This window comes from Pleurodeles waltl, chromosome 4_2, assembly GCF_031143425.1.
Source record: "Pleurodeles waltl isolate 20211129_DDA chromosome 4_2, aPleWal1.hap1.20221129, whole genome shotgun sequence".
Lineage (NCBI taxonomy): Eukaryota > Metazoa > Chordata > Amphibia > Caudata > Salamandridae > Pleurodeles > Pleurodeles waltl.
Genome location: NC_090443.1, coordinates 544200182 through 544220845, shown reverse-complemented (window position 1 = coordinate 544220845; position 20664 = coordinate 544200182). Strand labels below are relative to the sequence as shown.

The following is a 20664-nucleotide window of genomic DNA, read 5'->3' as shown; positions in this document are numbered from 1 at the left end:
TTTTCACCACAAACTACAAGTAGGACAAAACCACAAAAATAAGAAAAATCGACTACTACTTGGAAGAACACAAACGCTGTGGTAAAATCGATTTTTTTCACTACTCTGCCTGTTCCTGATAGATGGGAAGTTGGTGATCATAGTACAGGAAACCTTTGGTTGATACCACCTGTAGAAAACAATACACTTTCTACTAGGTGCTTTTTCCCCAAAAAATCTTGATTTTTTTTTATATTTTGGCTACATTCTAGATTTCCCTGGGTACAGTTACAATTTACAATATTTGGGAAAAAAGCTCGCAAATTTGGCCTGGAAAAAAGTTATGAAGGCTTCAGTACGAAGTGTCCCCAGCATTTTAAAAAAAGGCCCAGCACCAAAGGTGCAAAACCTCAGCAGAAAACATTTACAATGATGCCTGTGAAAAGTGTAAACACCCCTTAGTCTGGATTGTCACAGCTAAATTAGTTTTTATTTTGAAAAAAAATGATAGTAGATATACATATAAAAACAGAAAGACCATCCTTTCGCAGACATATCAAGTGTTCATAAATTAGTGAAAAAAATCCTTGATGGAGAGTTAGGCTTATGTGTAAATAACTTTTTCCTTCCTTCACTAATAAAATGTCTGTCCCCACCCTGATGCTTGGTGGCTAGGGAAGTGAATTCTAATAAACTGGTGTCCGTGGAATCTGTGATCCCATACTGAAGCGAGGTCCACTAATGATAAGAATAGGAATTTGCTGGGACTATGCAGTGTTGCCTTCCTCACTCGCACCTGCTGACTAATGCTATAAATACTAAAGATGTGAGGCACATTGAATGTCTAGTACTCCATCGACACCTTCTGTTGCAAGGGTTAATCTTTATAGGTCAACAAGCATGGCCTGCCTGAGCCTACATTGTGACATACTGGACAAAGCTCTTGTGTGGGGTTGTTGTCAAGTCTGTTCCTGTATATTGAAGCCTGTGAAATGACTGATTTTACACTGTGATGTGTGGGCTAATGATTCTTATTCGAATAAGACAGAATCCATGAAATGTCAGTTCACAAAATGTAATCTTTATAGGCTTGGGCTCATGCAACATCAGCTTTAAACTTCACAGCTGTGGAAAGAGACTCTGAATTTTTATGGTTTTACGTCTGAAGAATTTGATGATCCTCTCACATCTTCTGGCTAAAGCTGTACATATTCTTCTTCTGAAGCCCAGATAATATTAGACCTTTTGGTTAAAATTGTGAATATTAAACAGCTGAGGTCCAATTAATATTTGTTACTCTGTCCACACATTGTGGTTAAAGCTTTGACTATTAATGATCTGGCCCTCAAAGAATGCCTTATACTTTAGCCACATCCTCTGGCTAAAGCTATTACTATTATTATGCTGAGACATTCAGTATTTATGATCCTACACTAACACATATTTAGGAAAAACATGCATATTAATTTAGCAAAACTCCGTTGAATTCTCCACTCACACCTACTCTCTGAGCTATGACTATTAATCATCTCTGACTCATGAAGATTCTGGTATCTCACTCATACCTTGTGGGTACAATTATAAGCAGTATCCACATACGGCCCACGGAATGTCTGTTCGTGCACCCTACATATGCAGGCTAAGGCAGTGAGCATTAATGAGATCAAGCCAATGCATAGTCTGACTCTCCATGATCTTTTTAGATAGAACTGTTAGAATGATTGGCAGGGTGATTTATAACCGTCTTTTTGAATGGGCCCAAGAGTGAGATATTCTTTTCCTCTTCTGATTTGGGTTTTGACCAGGGCTGGGTACGGTAGAACAGTGCCTAAACCTGAGCTTAATATTTAACAAGTATGTTCACGCTAGGCGCTGCCCTCCGTACCTCGCCTTTATGGACCCTTCAACAGCATTTGATTCAGTTAACAGTTCCAAGTTGTGGCTACTGGATATGGGCGTTGAGGTATCCCTTGTGATTAGTGCTCTTGAATCGAAACGGTGAAATGTCTCTGGAATTTTGCCTCAAATGCACGGTGCCTCAAGGCTGCATTTTGGCCCCCTACTTTTTGTTTTATATACTAATGACCTTTTCCCTTATTTGACCTCTATTCCAGTTGACACCACCAGAATTGCAGACAGACAGTTATCCACATAGTTATACACAGATGACGGGGTCTCATTAGCCCAGACCCCCAGTGCTCTGCGGGTGTTGGTGGTCTGTTTCGTCCTGTTTATGGGTAGCCTTGACATGGCCACAAATAATAGTAGATCACACATCATGGCTTGTGGGCCAAGAAGAAATTACACTGTAAGTTTCATTATTTAGGGCCAGCCCTTGTGTAGTATAAAAGACTTTAGTTACTTGTGTGTAATTTTTAACCCTTGCGGCTCTTGGCAGTCCCAGCTGACCAGCTCATGCCTTAAGTTTAGGAGGTCGGCTGGAGCAATTAATAATCTCCTCAGAGCAAGGGGGAAAGGGACAATAGCACCTTTGCTAACTGTTCAAGGAGCAGTGTCCCAGCCGCCATGTACGGGACAGGGATTTGGGGATAACACAATAGCTTCACTCTTCTGCTTGAGAAAAACTGCATATGCCGGAGTCTTTTACAGCTACCACAGACAGATTCCTGCTACATTATCCATACAGAGTCAAGCTAACAATACGTTGAAGATAGGGTTCAATTGGCCCCTCTTAAACTCTGGATTAGCATTTGGGTTAATCCCTAAGCACAATTTTGTAAAAGTGTCTTCTTGGACTGCCTCAGTCTTGAGAAGGTGTTCCATCCCTTGGCTGAGTTACATTTTTAGAGCATTTCAGGCATTGTGGCTAGTCGCCTTGTTTACACACACTGAGAGTATCAAGAAAGAAGACAAACACAGGGAAAAGTGCCTCTTCTGGGAGTTTTGTGAGGAAAGAAGGTTGTGAACTGAGATGGCAAAAAGTACTGTATTGGTTTTCTGTAGGTCCTTCGCTAGAGTGGAGCCTAATTTGTACCTTTCATTAGAACTTACTCATTGGGTGAGATCCCTCCTTTTCTGTCTTAGAGCTGGTACGATCTGGCGGCTTTAGAGTCCTGGGCATCAATTTGGCATTTTTTCGGAGGAACAACTTTGCTGTGTCCTTGTCATGGGGCGTCTGCGCAGTCGCTTTTACACATCATTTTTTAGTAATTATTATAATTATCCCAATAGACTTTTTCTCAAACTCCTGTGAAACTCACTGGGTCACCTTAGATTGAGAGAGGCCTTGTATCACTTGCAGTTATTCAATACACCTGATATTTGTTTCAAAGTGGACAACTGTTTTAAAGCTGCAGTACGAACGGGAAGAGCCATTGAATGGTAACCACCTTGTCTGTTTTGTAACTCTCTAATCCCAATTCAATGTTCATTTTAACCTTTGGGTGTTTTACATCATTTAAATTATTTTGTATTAACAATGAACTTTTATATTTCTTATCATTCATCTTGCGCTTTAAAAGAGCACTGCCAATTGCTTATAATGATATCTGTTTTATATACTGTTGGGTGAATTGGTAAACTGAGGCGTACCATGCTAATTTCCATTAGGAACAGTTGTGGTGCGAATATCTGCCCCTTTTAACTTTTGTGTTATCTTACTCTTTTTTAAACAGGACTGTATTGTATTGAATCGTGTCTTTTATGGCCCTATTTGGCCAAATAAAGATTTATTGAACTTGATTGATTGATTGACTCTCCATGAATACACGTTGGCAAAAAAGCTGTTCTGATTATTGGGGTCAATGGAATAGCTGATCATTCACTCAAGTTTGTTGGCTACAATAGGCATAATCATGAGCTGGAGCTCGCTGAACTATTAACATAACACTCACAACAGCTGTCTGATTGCTACTGATCTGAATCCTATTGAATATCTCATCCTCTAGATATATATGCTAACAAAACCCATGAATAACAGGGAGCCAGTACTAATTAAATGCTGGCCCTGTAATCACACTTGAAGGCTAAAAATAGAGATGTTGCTAAGTCAAAAGTCAAAGATATAAGTGCAGAGTATTTAGCTTCTGGTTGGGTTTGAGGTGTATCAGCAGGTGTATATCTTAACTGTTAATGTTGTGATTTTAACGTTTGTATTCCACAAAGGAAACAGAGGTTCCCCTCTTTGTATGGTATCCAGATGTTTAAAGTCAACACCCAGCACATTTCTCAAAAATAGAAGAAGGGCTACAATTCAGATTCAACCGAGCGCACAGAATGACAAAGCTCATCAGCATACAGTGACAGAAGAGACACTGTGGGCCATATTTATACTTTTTGACGCAAAACTGCGCTAACGCAGTTTTACGTCAAAACAATTAGCGCCGGCTAACGCCATTCTGAAGCGCCATGCGGGCGCCGTATTTATTCAATGACGTTAGCCGGCGTTAGCTGGCGGAGCTGCCTGGTGTGCGTGAAAAAAAATGACGTACACCAGGCAGCGGCGGCGTAGGGGAATATGGTGCTTGGGCGCCAAAAAATGGGGCAAGTCAGGTTGAGGCAAAATTTTCGCCTCAACCCGATTTGCGCCATTTTTTTTAACTCCCAACCCCCATTGAAATGACTCCTGTCATAGCAAAGACAGGAGTCATGCCCCCTTGCCCAATGGCCATGCCCAGGGGACTTCTGTCCCCTGGGCATGGTCATTGGGCATAGTGGCATGTAGGGGGGCACAAATCAGGCCCCCCTATGCCACAAAAAAATGGGATGGGTCCCTCCATCCTTGGGTGTCCTCCTGGGGTGGGCAAGGGTGACAGGGGGTGTCCCTGGGGGCATGGGAGGGCACCTCTGGGCTCCTTCCGAGCCCACAGGTCCCTTAACGCCTGCCCTGACAAGGCGCTAAAAAACGACGCAAAAGCGGCTGGAAGTCATTTTTTTTGACCCGCCCACTCCCGGGCGTGATTTTTGCCCGGGAGTGTAAATACGGCGCACATGCCTCGGAGTCAATTTTTTAGACGGGAACGCCTACCTTGCATATTATTAACGCAAAGTAGGTGTCCACGCTAAAAAATGACGCAAACTCCATGGACTTTGGCGCTAGACGCGTCTAACGCCAGAGTATAAATATGGAGTTAGTTTTGCGTCGAATTTGCGTCAAAAAAACGACGCAAATCCGGCGCAAACGGAATATAAATATGCCCCTAAGGCTCCTATTTATACTTTTTTGTGCAAAACTGCACCAACTCAGTTTTGCACCAAAACGTTTAGCACCGCCTTGCACCATTTCTGTGCACCAGCTGTGCACCATATTTATGGAATGGTGCAAGCTGGTGCACAGGGTAGGCTAGGGGCAAAAAAATTTTTACTTTAATCAGGTGGGGCTGGCGGTATGGAGGAAGGGGTTTTTCCACCAAAAAATGACGTTAGGCAGTTTAGAGTAACAAAAATTACTCTTACCTGCCTAGAGTCATTTTCTGACGCAAAACCATCCATACCACATGACTCCTGTCTTAGAAAAGACAGGATTCATACCCATCACCCCAGTGGCGAGCACAGGGGACCGGGGTCCCCTGGGCATGGCCATTGCACCCAGTACCATGTAGGGGGGACCATTTCAGGGCCCCCAATGGCACTTAAAAAAAAAAAAAATACTTACCTGTACTTACTTGGGATGGGATCCACAATACTCAGCTATCTGTATGGTGTGGGTGGGGTGTGTCCCTGCGGCCTGGGGAGGGCACCTGTGGGCTTATTCCATGGTGTTCCACCATGGAAATAGGCCCACAGGTCCCCTAATGACTGCCCTGACCCAGGCGTTAAAAAATGGGGCAAAGCAAGCTTTGCCTCATTTTTTGACCCTCCTCCCTCCTGTGCACCATTTTTGCATGAGAGTATAAATATGGCGTCAAGGCCATAGAGTCATTTTTTGCACCGGAACACCTACCTTACATCTCATTAAGGCAAGGTAGGTTTCCACTTCCAAAAAATGACTTTAACTCCATAAATGTGTCGCTAGACAGGTCTAGCGCCAAAGTATAAATATGGAGTTCGTTTTGCACCAAATAAAAGTTAAAAAAAATGAAGTTAATTTGATGAAAACAGAGTACAAATATGCCCCTAAGAATATAAATCAATAGAAATTTATAACGCCAGTATCATACCCATTAGTTAAATTGCTTTCCAATAACAGCTGCTAACTATCTCTGCCTTGGAAAACATAAAATCGCACTTCCTATAGTTGTCAGTCGAGCTCCTTTAAAAAACGAGACATGAGCTAAATTTCCCGAAATCTGCTAGGAAAGCTGGACAAAGCCGGGAGTATCTGGCTACCCTGCCACTTTGGAGGGTGAGATCGAGATTGAAAGGAGTGAAATGCCTCACAACATAAGGGGTACTGAGGGCAGGTGGAGCAAGCTCAGGGAAGGTCTGTGACAACTAAGACAGCCGGTCTTGGTGGGAAGGAGAAAGAAAGGAGAGCTCGTAGGTGACTGTGAGAGTCAGGTGGTAATGATTGAGAAAGGCCTAGGATTTGTACAAAGAAGAGCTACATAGATGAGTATGGCCTAAGCAAATTAAAGTTTCCTCCACGTGTTCTTGTTATTCTCAACCATGTAATTCCTAGCTTTCCGCCTTGAATAACGTGTGAGGGTCCACTATTCTGCATGTGTTCTACTTTAGGTGATTGTTGACTTTTGTCGTCTTTGTCGGTTCCAGGACCAGTAAGGGGCGTGACATCAAGACCATCAAGTCTTTGCGTGTTTTGCGGGTGCTACGTCCATTGAAAACCATCAAGAGGCTTCCCAAGCTGAAGGTAATACTTATACCCTCTCACTCTGCTCCTGGATGTGGGTGAAGTGGGAGGGCTATATCAGGATTTTCCCTGTTGCGTGGTACTGCACATTGAAGGAAAGTATATATTTGACAGAGTGTGTTGGGGACGAGGTTAGAAAAGTAGCAAAGTGATGCAGATATGATACAGATTTGTATCCCCTTCAATATACAGTGTATGCAGGGTCCTACTTTGTAAACGGCTTGTCGTTTATGGTTTGACCTTTTATAAACAGTACTGTGCTTATTAACAACTTTTTTATTATACTCGGCACTGACGTGTCACTCTCTAATGGTTCTACAGATTACCTCTCAGTAATGCTCTATTTTTTTTCGATGTTTTGCTAAATTGTCGAACGTCACATTTTGCAATGTTTACAGTTTCCTGGTTTAACTCAGTCTTCTCTCATCCTTTGTTTGCCTCGCCATTATGGCACACATTTCACTGCAATCCAGCCCTGCCAAGATGGAAAATATATGCTGACTTTTCCTGCACATTTTCCTTTTGCTGAGTTTTCCTGTACCCAGTGGCAAATGATGAACATTTAGGCCCTCATTCAGACCGGCGGTCAGAAAAATGGCATTTTGACCGCGGCGGTCACCGCCGCGATCGACCGCCACTTCCCCACTCCGACCGCCACGGCGGTCATGACCGCCGGGCTGGAGTTTGCGCACTCCGGCCCGGCGGTCGTCCCAAGACCGCCAACGGTATCATGACCCTGCCTACCGCCGCGGTTTCTGGCGGTTGGGAACCGCCATGCGAACCATGGCGGTAAGCACTATCGGGGCCAGGGAATTCCTTCCCTGGCACTGATAGGGGTCTCCCCCACCCCCCACTACCCACCCGAGTCCTCCCCCCACACCCTCCACCCCCCTGCCACCCCCCAGAGGTGGTACGAACCCCCTCCCCACCCCCACCCAGACATGCACATACATGCACCCCGACATGCACACACCCCCAACATGCACATATACACACCCCCTACACACACATACACAACGGGGACACATACCCGCACACATACATGCAGACATGCGCACCTGCCGAACAGCACACATTACCCATAGACACAGCAGCACCCCCCGCCCGCATACACGCACTCATACACCCCCTCTACACACTCACACGCACACCCCCATGCACGCCCACATCACACAACACCCCACCTCCCCCTCCCCTCACGGACGGTCAACTTACCTTGTGCGTTGGTCCTCCGGGAGGCGACGGGAGCCATGGGGAGGTGACCGCCAACAGAACACCGCCAACAGAAGACCGCCACACAGATATGTGGGTCGTAATTCTGTGGGCGGTGTTCTGCTGGCGTGGCGGTGGAGGTTGACCAGTCTCCACTTTTCTGCCGACCGCCAGTGTGGCTGCTGGCGGTTTCCCGGCGGAACGCTCCCAGCGGTCGGAATGCGCACAGCGGCATACCGCCGCGGTCGGCGGTCTTCACCGTGGCGGTAACTCGGCGGTCTCGCGAAAAGACCGCCAAGGTCAGAATGAGGGCCTTAGTTTTTATGCTGGTTTGCCTTTTCTTATTTAAATGGGAGCCAAAAACAAGATTTTCACGCAAATGTGGCAAAACGTAAAACGTGATATCACCTAAAAAGAAAAAAAGAAAACTTTTGTGAACCTCTAGTGTTGTACGCAGAGTTTCACACGATTTGCAAAATTTACCCCTATACATCACTACCTATAATTTCTTCACATAAGTTAGTTTCTGATACGTGTTCTGCAGTATTCTGAAAATAACGTTCCCTCGTTTCGATTGGCTATCATTGAAGGTGAACTTTGTTTCAACTCAGGTACTATTCTCCCTTTAATGATGCCGTCATACATTCGTCTTGCAGCTTTTCAGTTTCTGTCTAAGTCATCATAGCTGAGACACGGAGATCTTTTTCACGTGCTCTTTCGCCAGTGTGAATTTCTGTACTGTGGTGTGCCACTTAGCGTTTAGCAGAGTAGGAGTCAAGGGTAAATCAGCAGGGCTGCTGCTCCTTGTTTAGCGGAAGGGGAAACTCTAGAATTCCAATAAAGGAGCCTCAACGTTTTATGTGTTCGAAGTAGGGGTGCTGCAGTAGTCCCAAAATGACTATGTTGGAGTACCAAAGGTTAATGACATTAAAGATTGCTTAAAATTTTGTTTCTATCTTGTCACATTTGTTCATTCAGCGACAGAGGTTGAACGTCACACTAGTCTTCTGACAAGTTGCTGCTTAGACATTTAACAAGCAAAGTGTTGTTTAATTTTCTTTTCTGCAAACTGTGAATATTTTTTAAAGTGAACTATGTGTTAATCTTGCTGGTGTGAATGGAAATCCTGTAGGATGCATTTTTTTTGTAACACACAGACAAATGTAATATCTGATAGAGACATCTAACTGCAGATTCCTGCAGATTCCTTACCTTTGAATTATCCCCAGGTGCTGGACTTGATCTGGAAATTTTTTCATGAGCAGCACCCCTACCCGCCAGTAGGTGGCATTGTTTAACTCTACCTGGCGTTGTTGGCGATGTCAGCGTCTGAAGTGATGTGCGTGGTGCAATCAAGGTGCCACCTCAGTGCGCTGATATCATTTCTTTTCTTTCTGTGCCTGTCAGCACAGATCCAGACAAGCTAGCCCCAGTCACTTTTTGACTGACCTTTTTTTAACCTTTTGCTGAAGATTTTTTGAGACATTGTCTCCTCATGTGGTAGTGACGTTCGCAAGTAGGGCTGGTTTTAAGCCCTGTAGCACAAATGCCAGTGACTGACCCACACCTAGTCTACCTCTGGTGACTCGAGCCTGACCACGACGCCAAGACCTCTGTCGATTGCTGCTGCATGCACTCTAAGGCCTTGAGGGAATGGTCCGTCAAGCTCCTTGCCGCTAGATGTGCAATGTTGGAACTGTCTCTTTCCTTGTAGAGAGAACGGTCCCGGGAGCTGTGGCAGAGCCACTGCAAGCACTCGTCGTCACACCTAATGTAGTCCAGACGTGAGGATAAGTCCCACAAGTGCAAAAAGACCAAGAAGTTAAAGAGGTATTTTTGACGTCATCCGTTCATCAAAGTCATCCGACAAGGGAACATTGGTATTACAGGTCTGGTTCTGCGGTTGTGCCTGCGCCAGGACCATCTCCATGCCTCCTGAGTTTCCTGGAGCCAGAGTGATCCCCACCCACCTCTGTAAGTTTTATAAGGCCACGCACCTCATATTTGGGCATCCCTTCTTGACTGGTGTGCCACCAGGCCCCTTATGTTCAGGAGGGGCCCCTACTGGTCTTCAGGTGGCAGGTTTGCCTCCAGCAACAGATGGCCCCCCTGGATCCAAAAACAGATCCAGACCAGTGCCGGTCGGACACCTCAACCTTCCCCTATCCCATTGCTGATGTCCTCAGTGCCACCAGTGGTGCGTTCCCCATTCTCATCCCAACACAGAGCACGGATGGGCAATGTCCGACTCTGGCACTGATGGGAGGCATTCCTTCCAGGCTGGAGCCTGTTCCCAATTCCTATGGACTAGGATTTGGGGATGAATGGGAGGATCAACTGTACCCTGATGGATACTAGCCCTAGATGTCACCAAGGACACCTGATGGGAGGATCTGGTGGATGCCAATGGGCTGCACACCTCTCCAGATACTGGCTTGGTCTGTTCTCCTACCATGAATACAGAGGAGGGAGCCTCATTTGCTATGCTGGTGAGAAGGGTGGCCAAATCCTGACGCTTTCCCACTGCACCGGACAAGGAATCCAAGAGGCCAGATACCTTGGGGAAGAATATGTTCTCTTCTGCCAGCCTGGCACTACGGTTGGTGAACACTGCATGCCTTTTGAACTGATACTCCCATTCACTGTGGGACTCAATTGCGCAGGTGCTGCCTATGGTTCCAGGGATGCCCTTGGCTATACTCTCCCAGGCGATGATGGTTGGGAGAGGTGCACCTAAGTTCATCATAAGTTGTGAATTGGATAAAACCGACTCGCTAGGCAAAACAGTTTCATTGTTGGTGGCGTTTAGGTGCCACACCTGGTTACAAATCACTGGCTTTGCGGGGAATGTCCAAGCCTTGCTTAGGGACATGCTCTTCAATGGCTCTGTCTCTTCAGAGGAGAGGTGGACTCAGGGCTGGAGCACTTCAAGGATAGCAGAGCTATGGTCAGGTCCTTGGGCCTTTCTATAGCCCCTTACCAACCCCAGTCAGCCTTTCACTACTTTTGTGGCCACAGAAGGGGCTTCAAGCCACACCTCTAACTGCCCAGCCACCTCGGCACACAAGCTTCCCAGCCTCTGCATGGCTGAGGATGCAGTACCCACAGACACAGTAAGTCAGGTAGTTAGAGGTCGAACCAGTCCATCCTCTTTGCCACCCGACAGCTTCAGCCTCCAAGCCGTTTTAGTTTGCCCTTGGACCATCAAGGGCACCCACTGGGAGACAGGATATGCCATCACCTGCTCCACTGGAGATCGATAATATACAACCTCTGGGTTTTCCAGATTGTCCGAAGGGGCTTCTCCATCTGCTTTGTGATTACTCCTCCACCTATGCCACCCACGTGTGACAGCCTGACGGAGGACCACATCTCATTAATCCATCTGGAAGTGGGGGCTCTCTTGGCCAAGCTAGCCATAGAGAGGGTGACGGCATCAGAAGTAGGTTGTGATTGTTATTCCTGCTACATTCTGGTGCCCAAAAAGGATGGAGGCATTTGTCCTATCCTAAACCTGCACCCTCTCAATTTCTTTCTAAAAATGGAGAAATTCAGAATGCTCACGCTTGCTCAAGTCCTGTCTGTCCTAGCCCTGGGAGGCAGGATGGTAGTGCTGGACTCACAGGATGCAAACTTCCACATTCTCGTCCTGCATGCCCACAGACATTACCTGTAGTTCATGATAGGCCACAAGCACTTTCAGTTTATCGTGCACCCCTTTGACCTTTCTAACACCTCTCAGGTGTTAACCAAGGTGATGTCGGTGCTTGCAGCTTATTTGCAGAGATCAGGGGTGCCAATCATCCCCTATTTCAAAGACTGACTGTTGAAGGCGAGCTCGCCCAGGCAGTCGTCTCCCTCCAGATGACAGTACATCCCCTGCCCTCACTGTGGTTCACTACAAACATGCTGAAGTCACACCTGGTCTCTTCTCAGGCTCTCCCTTTCATTAGAGCTGTTCTTGACACAGTGCAGTTTTGGGCTTATCCCTCCGAATGGCCAATCTGGAATATTCAAGCTATGATACCACTATTTCAGTCTCTGTCCTGGGTTACGGTGAAACTGACTCTGAGGTTGCTGGGCCTGCAACCTGCTAGTGAAGCATGCCCATTGGCATATACGGACTCTGCAGTGGGACCAAGACTCCACTTCAACCTGTAGAACCTCTGTACAGACTGTTTGGCATTGAAAGCCTTTCTACCCTCCATCAAGGCTAGTGTAGCTGTTCATGGACAACACCATCGCCATGTGGTACTGCAACAAACAGGGCAGGGTGGACCTTATGTCATGAGGCCCTGTGCTTCTGAACATTGCTGAAATGTGATGGTATTTCCCTTGTGGTTCAACACCAGGCAGGCACCCTGAACGCCAGTGCGGGCAAACTTAGCTGAAGATGCCTAGCAGATCACAAATAGCACCGCCAACCTGAGGTGCTGCAATGTCTCTTTCAGCAGTGGGGAGAGCCTTGAATAGAGCTTCTTGCCACCTCCAAGAACACCCAAAGTCAGCAGTTCTGTGTGCTGCAGTTTCCAAGGCAGCTTTTACTTAGAGACACTTTTCATCTTGAGTGGAGCTTTGGCTTCCTATATGCCTTTCAGCCCATACCACTCCTGCCGAGTTCTCAAGAAGATCAGAAACTACCGGACTGAAGTCATCCTTGTGGCTCTGGGCTTGGCTCAGAGAGTCTGGTATCTCGAGCTGTGGGGCATGCATGTCCCTTGGTACTTCTATCAGATTCCCCCTTCAAAAGGATCTCCTGTCACAGTAGCAGGAGAGGGTTCTCTACCCGAACCTGTCAGCGCTTTGCCTTTATGCATAGAGATTGAGGGGCGACAGTTGAAGGCTTTTGACCTTCTGCCCAAAGTCAGTAATGTTATTGTAGCAGCTTGATATCTCTCCACCATGACAGTATGAGTGGGCCGCTTTCCCAAGTCCTTTTGTTCATCCTTACCCTCATCCAGCAGGGCTCCACATTGGGCATATTGAAGGGTTACTTAGCTACAATCTCTGCTTTCCTGTGGCTGCCTGATCATCCTTCTTCACGTCCTCTATTGTAAATAGGTTTTCTCAAGGTTTGCAGCATGTTTCCTCCTGCTTCCTTCGTTATGCCTCAATGGGACCTTAATTTGGTTCTCACTTTTCTAATGTGTGCTCCTTGTTTCAGCTGCTTCATACGTGTCCTCTCAGGCTTCTCACCCTCAAAACAGCCTTTCTAGCAGCAATTACATCTGCCCAGACGGTCAGTGAACTGCAAGTGTTGTCATCTCAGCCTCCATACTTATCTTTCTTCTTCAAACAGGTTGATCCTCTGGACTCGAGTATCCTTCTTGCTGAAGGTGGTCACTGCCTTCCATGTAGGCCGGTCCATCACCTTGCCTACCTTTTTACGTTCCACTGCATACTTCTAAGGAAGAGGAAAGACTGCACCGGCTGGACCGAAACCGAGCGTTGTCATTCTACTGTCACCACACAAAACCATTCCAGATGGGCAAGCAACTCTTCATGGGGGTATGTCTAAACCAAGAAAGGGAAGGCTGTGCAGAAACAGACCATCTTCTGATAGATCATACTCTACATTGAGATCTGCTAAGCATTGGCTAAGAAGCAAACCCCAGAAGACTTGTGCACTTCTTGCACCAGAGCAAAGGCTTTGACCACTACGTTACCACGCAAAGTTCCAGTCCTGGTTATCTGCCAGGCTGCAACATGGACCTCAATGCACATGTTCACCAAGTGCTACTGCCTGAACAGTGAGATCTGTCTGGACGGGCACTTTGCTTATTCGGTCCTGTGCAACTTTCTGGTTTAAATCATGTTCTCAGGCTTTCCTCTGGGAGGTGATGTTTGGGTCTCTAGTCTAAGGTAAGGAATCTGCGTCTAGAAGTCTCCATCAGATGAACAATTTACTTACCTTCGATTCAACCTTAACTGGTAGAGCCTCTCAACACAGATTCCTTACCAACCCACCCATCCTCTGCTGTCTGGGAACGGGTTTCTAGCTGCAAGGCTATTCCCTTTTCAGGGCTCTAGTTCAATACACCAGTGGTCAGTGCTCTTTGTGGACCCATGCTTCTGAAGTGGAAAGTTGCAAAAAGAAACTGACAGTGGCACCTATATAGGCACTGAGCATGTCACTTCTGATATGGATGAAGCCATGGGGAGCCAAACGATGCCTCCTACTGCTGCGCTGGAGGGTTATATGTCGGAACACCGCATGCTCGAACCACGCATGCCTGAACAACGAGGTCAGAACAACGACCTTGTTGTTACCACTAATGCCTTTACCACAAATGCGTTAACAAAGATTTTTCGTTGTAAAGGCATTCCTGTTAAAGGCATTAGTGAAGGGCATGCATGGTTCCAGCATACGTTCCCACTGGCCCCCTCCCCCACCCCTAAAAATTACTGTGACCCCCACCCCCACAACCACCCCAACCCCCCACCCCCAACATTACCGCAACCCCAACCCCCCTCCCCTAAAACCTAAAGCACCCCAACCCCCCACCCCTGAAACCTAAACCCGGACCCCCCACCCCTAAACCTTAATCAGCCCGAGCCCCGACCCCACCCCCAAAAACTAAAAATAACCCGACTCCCCACCCCTAAAACCTAAAGCACCCCAACCCCCACCCCACCCCTAAAACCTAAACCGTGACCCCTCCTCCCCCACCCCTAAACCTTAATCACCCGAGCCCCCCACCTCACCCCAAAAACAAAAAATACCCGACCCCCCCTGCCCTTAAAACAGCCCCAGTCCAGCTTACCTACTCCTTGATCGCATCGTCCTCCTCAGCCGACTTGTACGTGGTTCAGCACATGCGTGGTTAAGGCCCTGAACAAGGACTTGTTTTTCGGGATGCTTCCCGTGCTGGAGTACTGCTCATGAAAAATTTCCAGATTACAGTTTGACACCTGGGGATACTTCTAAGGTAAAGAATCTGTGGTTAGACAGAGTTGTTACCGAAGTTAAGTAACTTTTTCATGCCCACATTAGCATTTGTGTGCTATATAGTTTATTAATAAAACTACACGTCTATGTAAAATCATTAATTGGAAAATTTGCTGTCAGTAAATAATAGCACACTATCACACCATATTTTTGTAATATATTTGTGACAGTGTGCTACAAAATGCAACATTAACTACATAATACTCCCTTACTATTCGCTTCCTGAATTTGCGTGGCTCAGTTGTGACAAATGTTTTTTGTCTCTACTTGGATTTTTTATAATCCCTGTGAGTTCAGTGATGTGACCTCAGACCTGCCAACTCATAAGTTGCAACTGTAACTTACCATTCTGTCTCCCTTCATATGGTCACCCGTGGAGAAGCCAAAATCACGGGTTGAAAGGGAAGACCAGCTGGAAACTATGGCACAAAGTGGATTTCCTGCTCATCTTTGGAGGTTGCAAGCTGCAAAGGCTATTAAGGGATGTGAAAACACCCAAGAACATCGGCATCAGCCTGAGCAACCTTTTTTTTTTTTCATGTGGCAGGGCACATGGGGGAATTTGTGCAGGGCGGAGTGCCTCTTAGGTAGCTTTCTGCACAATATCCTACCCCTTCCAACGCCCCTTCCTGTCCTCACACAGTTACATTTATTTGTAGGTTGACAGGTCTGTAAAATAGTTGGCCGCGCCCCCACTCCGAAAACTGTTCCAGAACCACTGTTCAATTAACTGTGACATCAGAAATTTCCGATGTGGTGGCTTTTCTGGGGCTGCCAAATTTAAGTGTAGGACCCAGCAATGTTTAGGGTAAGCTTTCCTGCTATGCAAGGCATGGTGGGATCCAGGAAATATATTTTATATTACTGAAACCGACCACTGCTTTGGGGATTGTACTCAAAAAGGAATGTCCACCCGCTGATAGAGTGGCTGGCTAATATAAAAATTTTGACAAAAGTGCTCCTACCTTGCCCCACTATTTAGAGTCAGGGAATCCACCATGCTTCCAAAGAGAGAGCATATGCAGTCATGGACCCCAGTGATTTTCACGCAACTTCCTTTTCCTCAAAGATGTGACATAATTATATACTTTTAAGTTTGCTTAATAGGCTTTAAGGTCATTAGAGTTTTTGCACCATTTCCTTCTAGTTGTTATATTTTTGGTTTCACATTTTAAACATTAACAATAGCCATTGGAATTAATGTTTCCTTGTCCAAGATTTAGGGCAGTTATACTCATAGTATGGCCCAGGAGCCGCATGCGGCCCTCCTGACCTTTGCATGCGGCCCTCTGGTCAACAGCAGCACTGTGCAGCTGTTTACTCAACTCAGCACTAACTTTAAGGAGCATATTTATACTCTGTTTGCGCTGAATTAGCGGCACTTTTTTTTACGCTAATTCAGTGCAAACTTAACTCCATAGTTATATTTTGGCGCTCGACATGTCTAGCGCCAAAATATTGTAGTTAAAGTCATTTTTTGCCTGTGGAGAACTACCTTGCATCAATGAGATGCAAGATAGGCATTCCTGGGTAAAACATTACTGTAAGGGCCTAGCGTCTTATTTATCCTCCCATGCAAAAATGGGGCACAGGAGGGAGGCGGGCTTGCTTAGCGCCATTATTTAACGCCTGGGTCAGGGCAGGCGTTAGTGGACCTGTGGGCCTATTTCCATGGTGGAACACCATGGAACAAGCCCATAGGTACCCACCCCAGGCCCCAGGGACACCCCTAGCCACACCAGAGGGACTGCGGAGGATGGGGACCCCATCCCAGGTAAGTATAGGTAAGTAGAGGTAAGTATTTCTGTATTTTCTTAAAAGTGTCATTGGGGGTCCTGACATGGGCCCCCATGCATGACACAGGGTGCAATGGCCATGCCCAGGGGACCCTTGTCCGCTGTGCTGGCCACTGGGGTGGTGGGCATGACTCCTGTCTTTTATAAGACAGGAGTCGCGTGGTATGGTAAGTTTAGCATCAATAAATGACGCTAGGCTGGTTAGAGTCATCTTTTTTTACTCTAACCAGCCTAACACAATTTTTTAACGCTAAACCCACTACTCCCATACCTCCACCCCTATCTGGCTAACATCATTCTCCATGACTTTAGCCCACCCTTTGATATATAAGACGCCCGGCTGGCATCTTAGAATAGCGCTAGCCGGGGGTATACTTTTTGACGCTAAACTGCGTTAGAGCAGTTTAGCGTCAAAAAGTATAAATCAGGGCCATAAAATGTTAAATAAACTGGCAATTATTTATTTAAAGGCTAATTGAAGTTGAAGAAAGGAAGTAATTAGGGTGCGCTGCATCTCTTAATTTAAAAACACCTTCATTAATAGACATCTTGCAGCAAAAGTATAAAAGTATGATAAAGTCTGTTCGAAAGTTCAAAAAGTGGATTTCATGAACATGCAGAACCATTTCACATTAGCACTCAAGATTGTATCAGTGCATTGAGAAGTATTTTTGTAAGTTAATGCTTTCAAGCATGAATTTAGAAACTTTCATTCATCCCATCCTGACAACCTGAAATGTGAACTAAGAGGCAAGTTGGTTGTTATGTGACCTCTTGGGAGGCCTGGATTTCTATTAGACATGAACAACGTTATAGTTGACTAAATCAGGCACAGAAGGTTTTTTTGTACAGTGCACATCCTTAAGTCATGTAATTTAAGGTCCTCATATGTGATAAGGAAGAAAAAAGGAAAAAGGGAGGTAAAGTGAAATAAAACAATTGCTTAGGATCACACAATTTGGTTATGTGAAGAAGCTGGGATTTATACCCAAGTCTCTTGTTTCACATTGTGCAATTCAGACACTAGGGGCCTCATTTAGTAGGGAATGGTACAGCGCGGGTACGCAAGCAATATTGCTGCGCCAAGCTGCATCATTTCCAAAACTCAACGATGCCCAGTATTTACAAGAATAGGGCGCATCCCTGTGTTTTCTCCTGCACCGACGCTAAATCAGCTGCCTGGCGCCAACGGAGCCATCCATGCGCCATGGCGCAAGGATGCCTGTGTTGCGGGGTGATTGTTTAAGTGCAGGAAGGGACACCTTCCCGCACATAAGCAATCATTAATGGTGATTTGCTCCTTCTATGTGTGCTGCAGAATGCCCCCTTCCCCAATCTCAAGCTATGCCCCTGAGGGCCACAGTGATAGATTGGCAGTGGGAGAGCACTTATGTAAATCAGTGGTGCTCTTGATCAACCAAATTTGTAGTTCCTTCTATTTAGAATTGATAGAAACATTATTTTTGCACCAAAAGAACCTCCACTCTGCCACCTGCAGTACCATTTTCCTGAAAACAGGATTGCAATAGAAATTGTCAGACTGGAGCCACTGGGGAGTGATGCACCGGTGATGTATTCCAAGGTCTCCCATCAATGATTGACAGTCAGTTCCCTGCAAGGGGACTACATTGTCTGTCTTTATTTCTCCAGGCAGTCAAAACATGGCAAAGACTTTTTCGAGCACAGGTGCTACATTGGCATAAGCAGTCGAGGTGACGACCTCTACCAGCTGATGCTTGGAGTACCTGTCCACCAATACCATGGTGAGACATCCATATAGAAAGCTGTCAAAGTCAAGGCTAATTTTAGACCCTGGCTCGTCACAGGTGACCTCCTTCTCAGTGGGAGCTGGTGCTTCTGAGGCACTCGTGAGCTGGCATCGAGGACACTGTCTTACTAGGGTGTCCACTTCCAGCTCAAGGTCCGGAAACCACACTTTTTCCCACATGCAAGCCTTCATTTTGGCTGTGCCTTGGTGGCCACCATGAGCTATCTGAGTGACCCGGTGCTGCAGACTTTTGGGGATCACCAGCCGATGTCCCCGGAGTACCAGTCCTTCTTGGGTGGAGCTGAGGTCACTGCGAACTCTCCATAGTTTTCTCAGTCTTTCCTGTTCGGCCTCTGCCCTCCCACTGATTCATTTCAAGAAGTCTGTCCATGATCCCTTTCCCAGGGACTCTTTCACCCTCGTCAGCACCACCTCATCTCCAATAGCCTCAGCTATTTCATCCAGGCTTATGTATTTTGGACAACTGTTGCTCACAATAGTGCTGATGTGTGCCTCTGTGGCATCGTCCTCTGCTTCATGAAAACTATCGCCTGCTGTTGTTAAGATATTAGACATGCCTTTTGACAGAGAAGCGTTGTTCCGTAAACATGTTGCAGATGCATTACAATTAAATTAATTAAACACCGAATCAGTAAAATTACTGGGTGTGCTGCAGCAGTGGCGACTTCAATGACTTTGTGAGACTAGAGGAAGGGAGTCAGATTCTCAACAGAGATGGTAACAAATTTTACAAGTACCAGCCATATTAGCACACTATGTAGGGCTAGTGTCAGCAGTACCCCAGCAATAATATAGAGCGCTACCTCCAACAACCTACACAAGACAAACTCCCCTGAAGAATTCTGTTTGACAATCAAGATTCTTCAAGATGTCAGTGATGTTTATTAGGGGTTGGTCACTCACTTCCCCAAGTTTAATGGATGGGAGAATTGTGACTTATTACAGACACTGGCAGTCTGTAACTACAGATTGGTTCTAGACCTTGTGTGTCTTTGGCACACTATAGAATTCCTCCTGAAACTTCTGCCTACTCCACCAGAAAGAAGGTCCTATCAGCATCTTCTTCTTTTGAAATTGGAGATTATTTCTCTGTTAAAAAAAGCAATAGAACAAATATTCTATACCCTACAAAATTCAAGTCTCTATTTCTATTTTTCCTTGTCAAGAAGAAGTCAGGTGAATGGAGACTGATACTTGATCGACAGCAGCTAAACAAGTTTCTAAAGAAACAGTCATTTCACATGATAACACTACAAGACATTGCTCAACTCCTGAATCAAGGAGATGAGATGACATCCTTAGATCTCCTAATTGCTTATTTCCACACTTCTAAGCATTCTAGACACCAGAGGTATTTAAGATTCAAAGTGCCTGGCCACCATTACCAGTTCAAAGTCCTTCCATTTGGTCTCAAATTTGCTACACAAATTTTTACAAAATGCATGGCCATAGTGGTGGCATTTTGGAGACGGACGGTCCCATCAAATGTTCCCTTATTTTGATGATTCTTTAGTGAAACATCCTTCTTCTCAAGCAACAGAGAGTCTACAAAAGACTGCCTACAGCTCTTACATGATTATGGTCTGCCGCTCACAGAGACAAGTCTTTCCTACAAAAAGATCTCTAGGAGGAGCTATTCAACATAGGGAGCAAAGCATAGTTTTCCCTTCCAGAGAAAGGATAAAAAAGATACTCAATCTAGCCAAAAGATTACATTCTCGTGGATGATGTCATCATGTGTCCCACTGATTCCATTTTGTTGACTTAATATGAGGCCATTCCAAGAAGAACTGGACAGTCAGTGGGCGCAAAGTCAAGGTTCCTTAAATGATATGATAAGGATCACATCCAGAATGAAGTATTCTTTACCATGGTGAACTGAAACCCCACTTTGTAATGCCCATCGATGCATCCCTGGAAGGCTGAGGATCACAACTTTAGAACTTAGAGCTCAATAGAAGATGTGAAAAGACTGCATTGCATATCAATCTCCTGGAACTGAGAGTGGTGGCCTTCGGTCTTCAGTCTTTCTTCCAAGGATCAGAGGTTCCTCAGTACTCATATGTACAGACAACATGATGACCATGTGTTATATGTACAAATAGAGGGGGTCAAAATCACAACCGCTCTCAATGGGAAGCACAAAAACATGGAAATGGACAGTTTGTCA

General features: G+C 45.8%; 1 protein-coding gene across 1 annotated transcript in view; it reads left to right on the top strand.

Annotated features, from left to right (window-relative positions):
* Window positions 1–20664, top strand: part of CACNA1E (calcium voltage-gated channel subunit alpha1 E) — a 1379194-nt gene that overhangs the window by 954323 nt on the left and 404207 nt on the right. The window contains exon 27 of the mRNA XM_069233198.1: window positions 6652–6748. Within this exon, the coding sequence (XP_069089299.1) occupies window positions 6652–6748 (97 nt within the window). The remainder of the gene's footprint in view (window positions 1–6651; window positions 6749–20664) is intronic.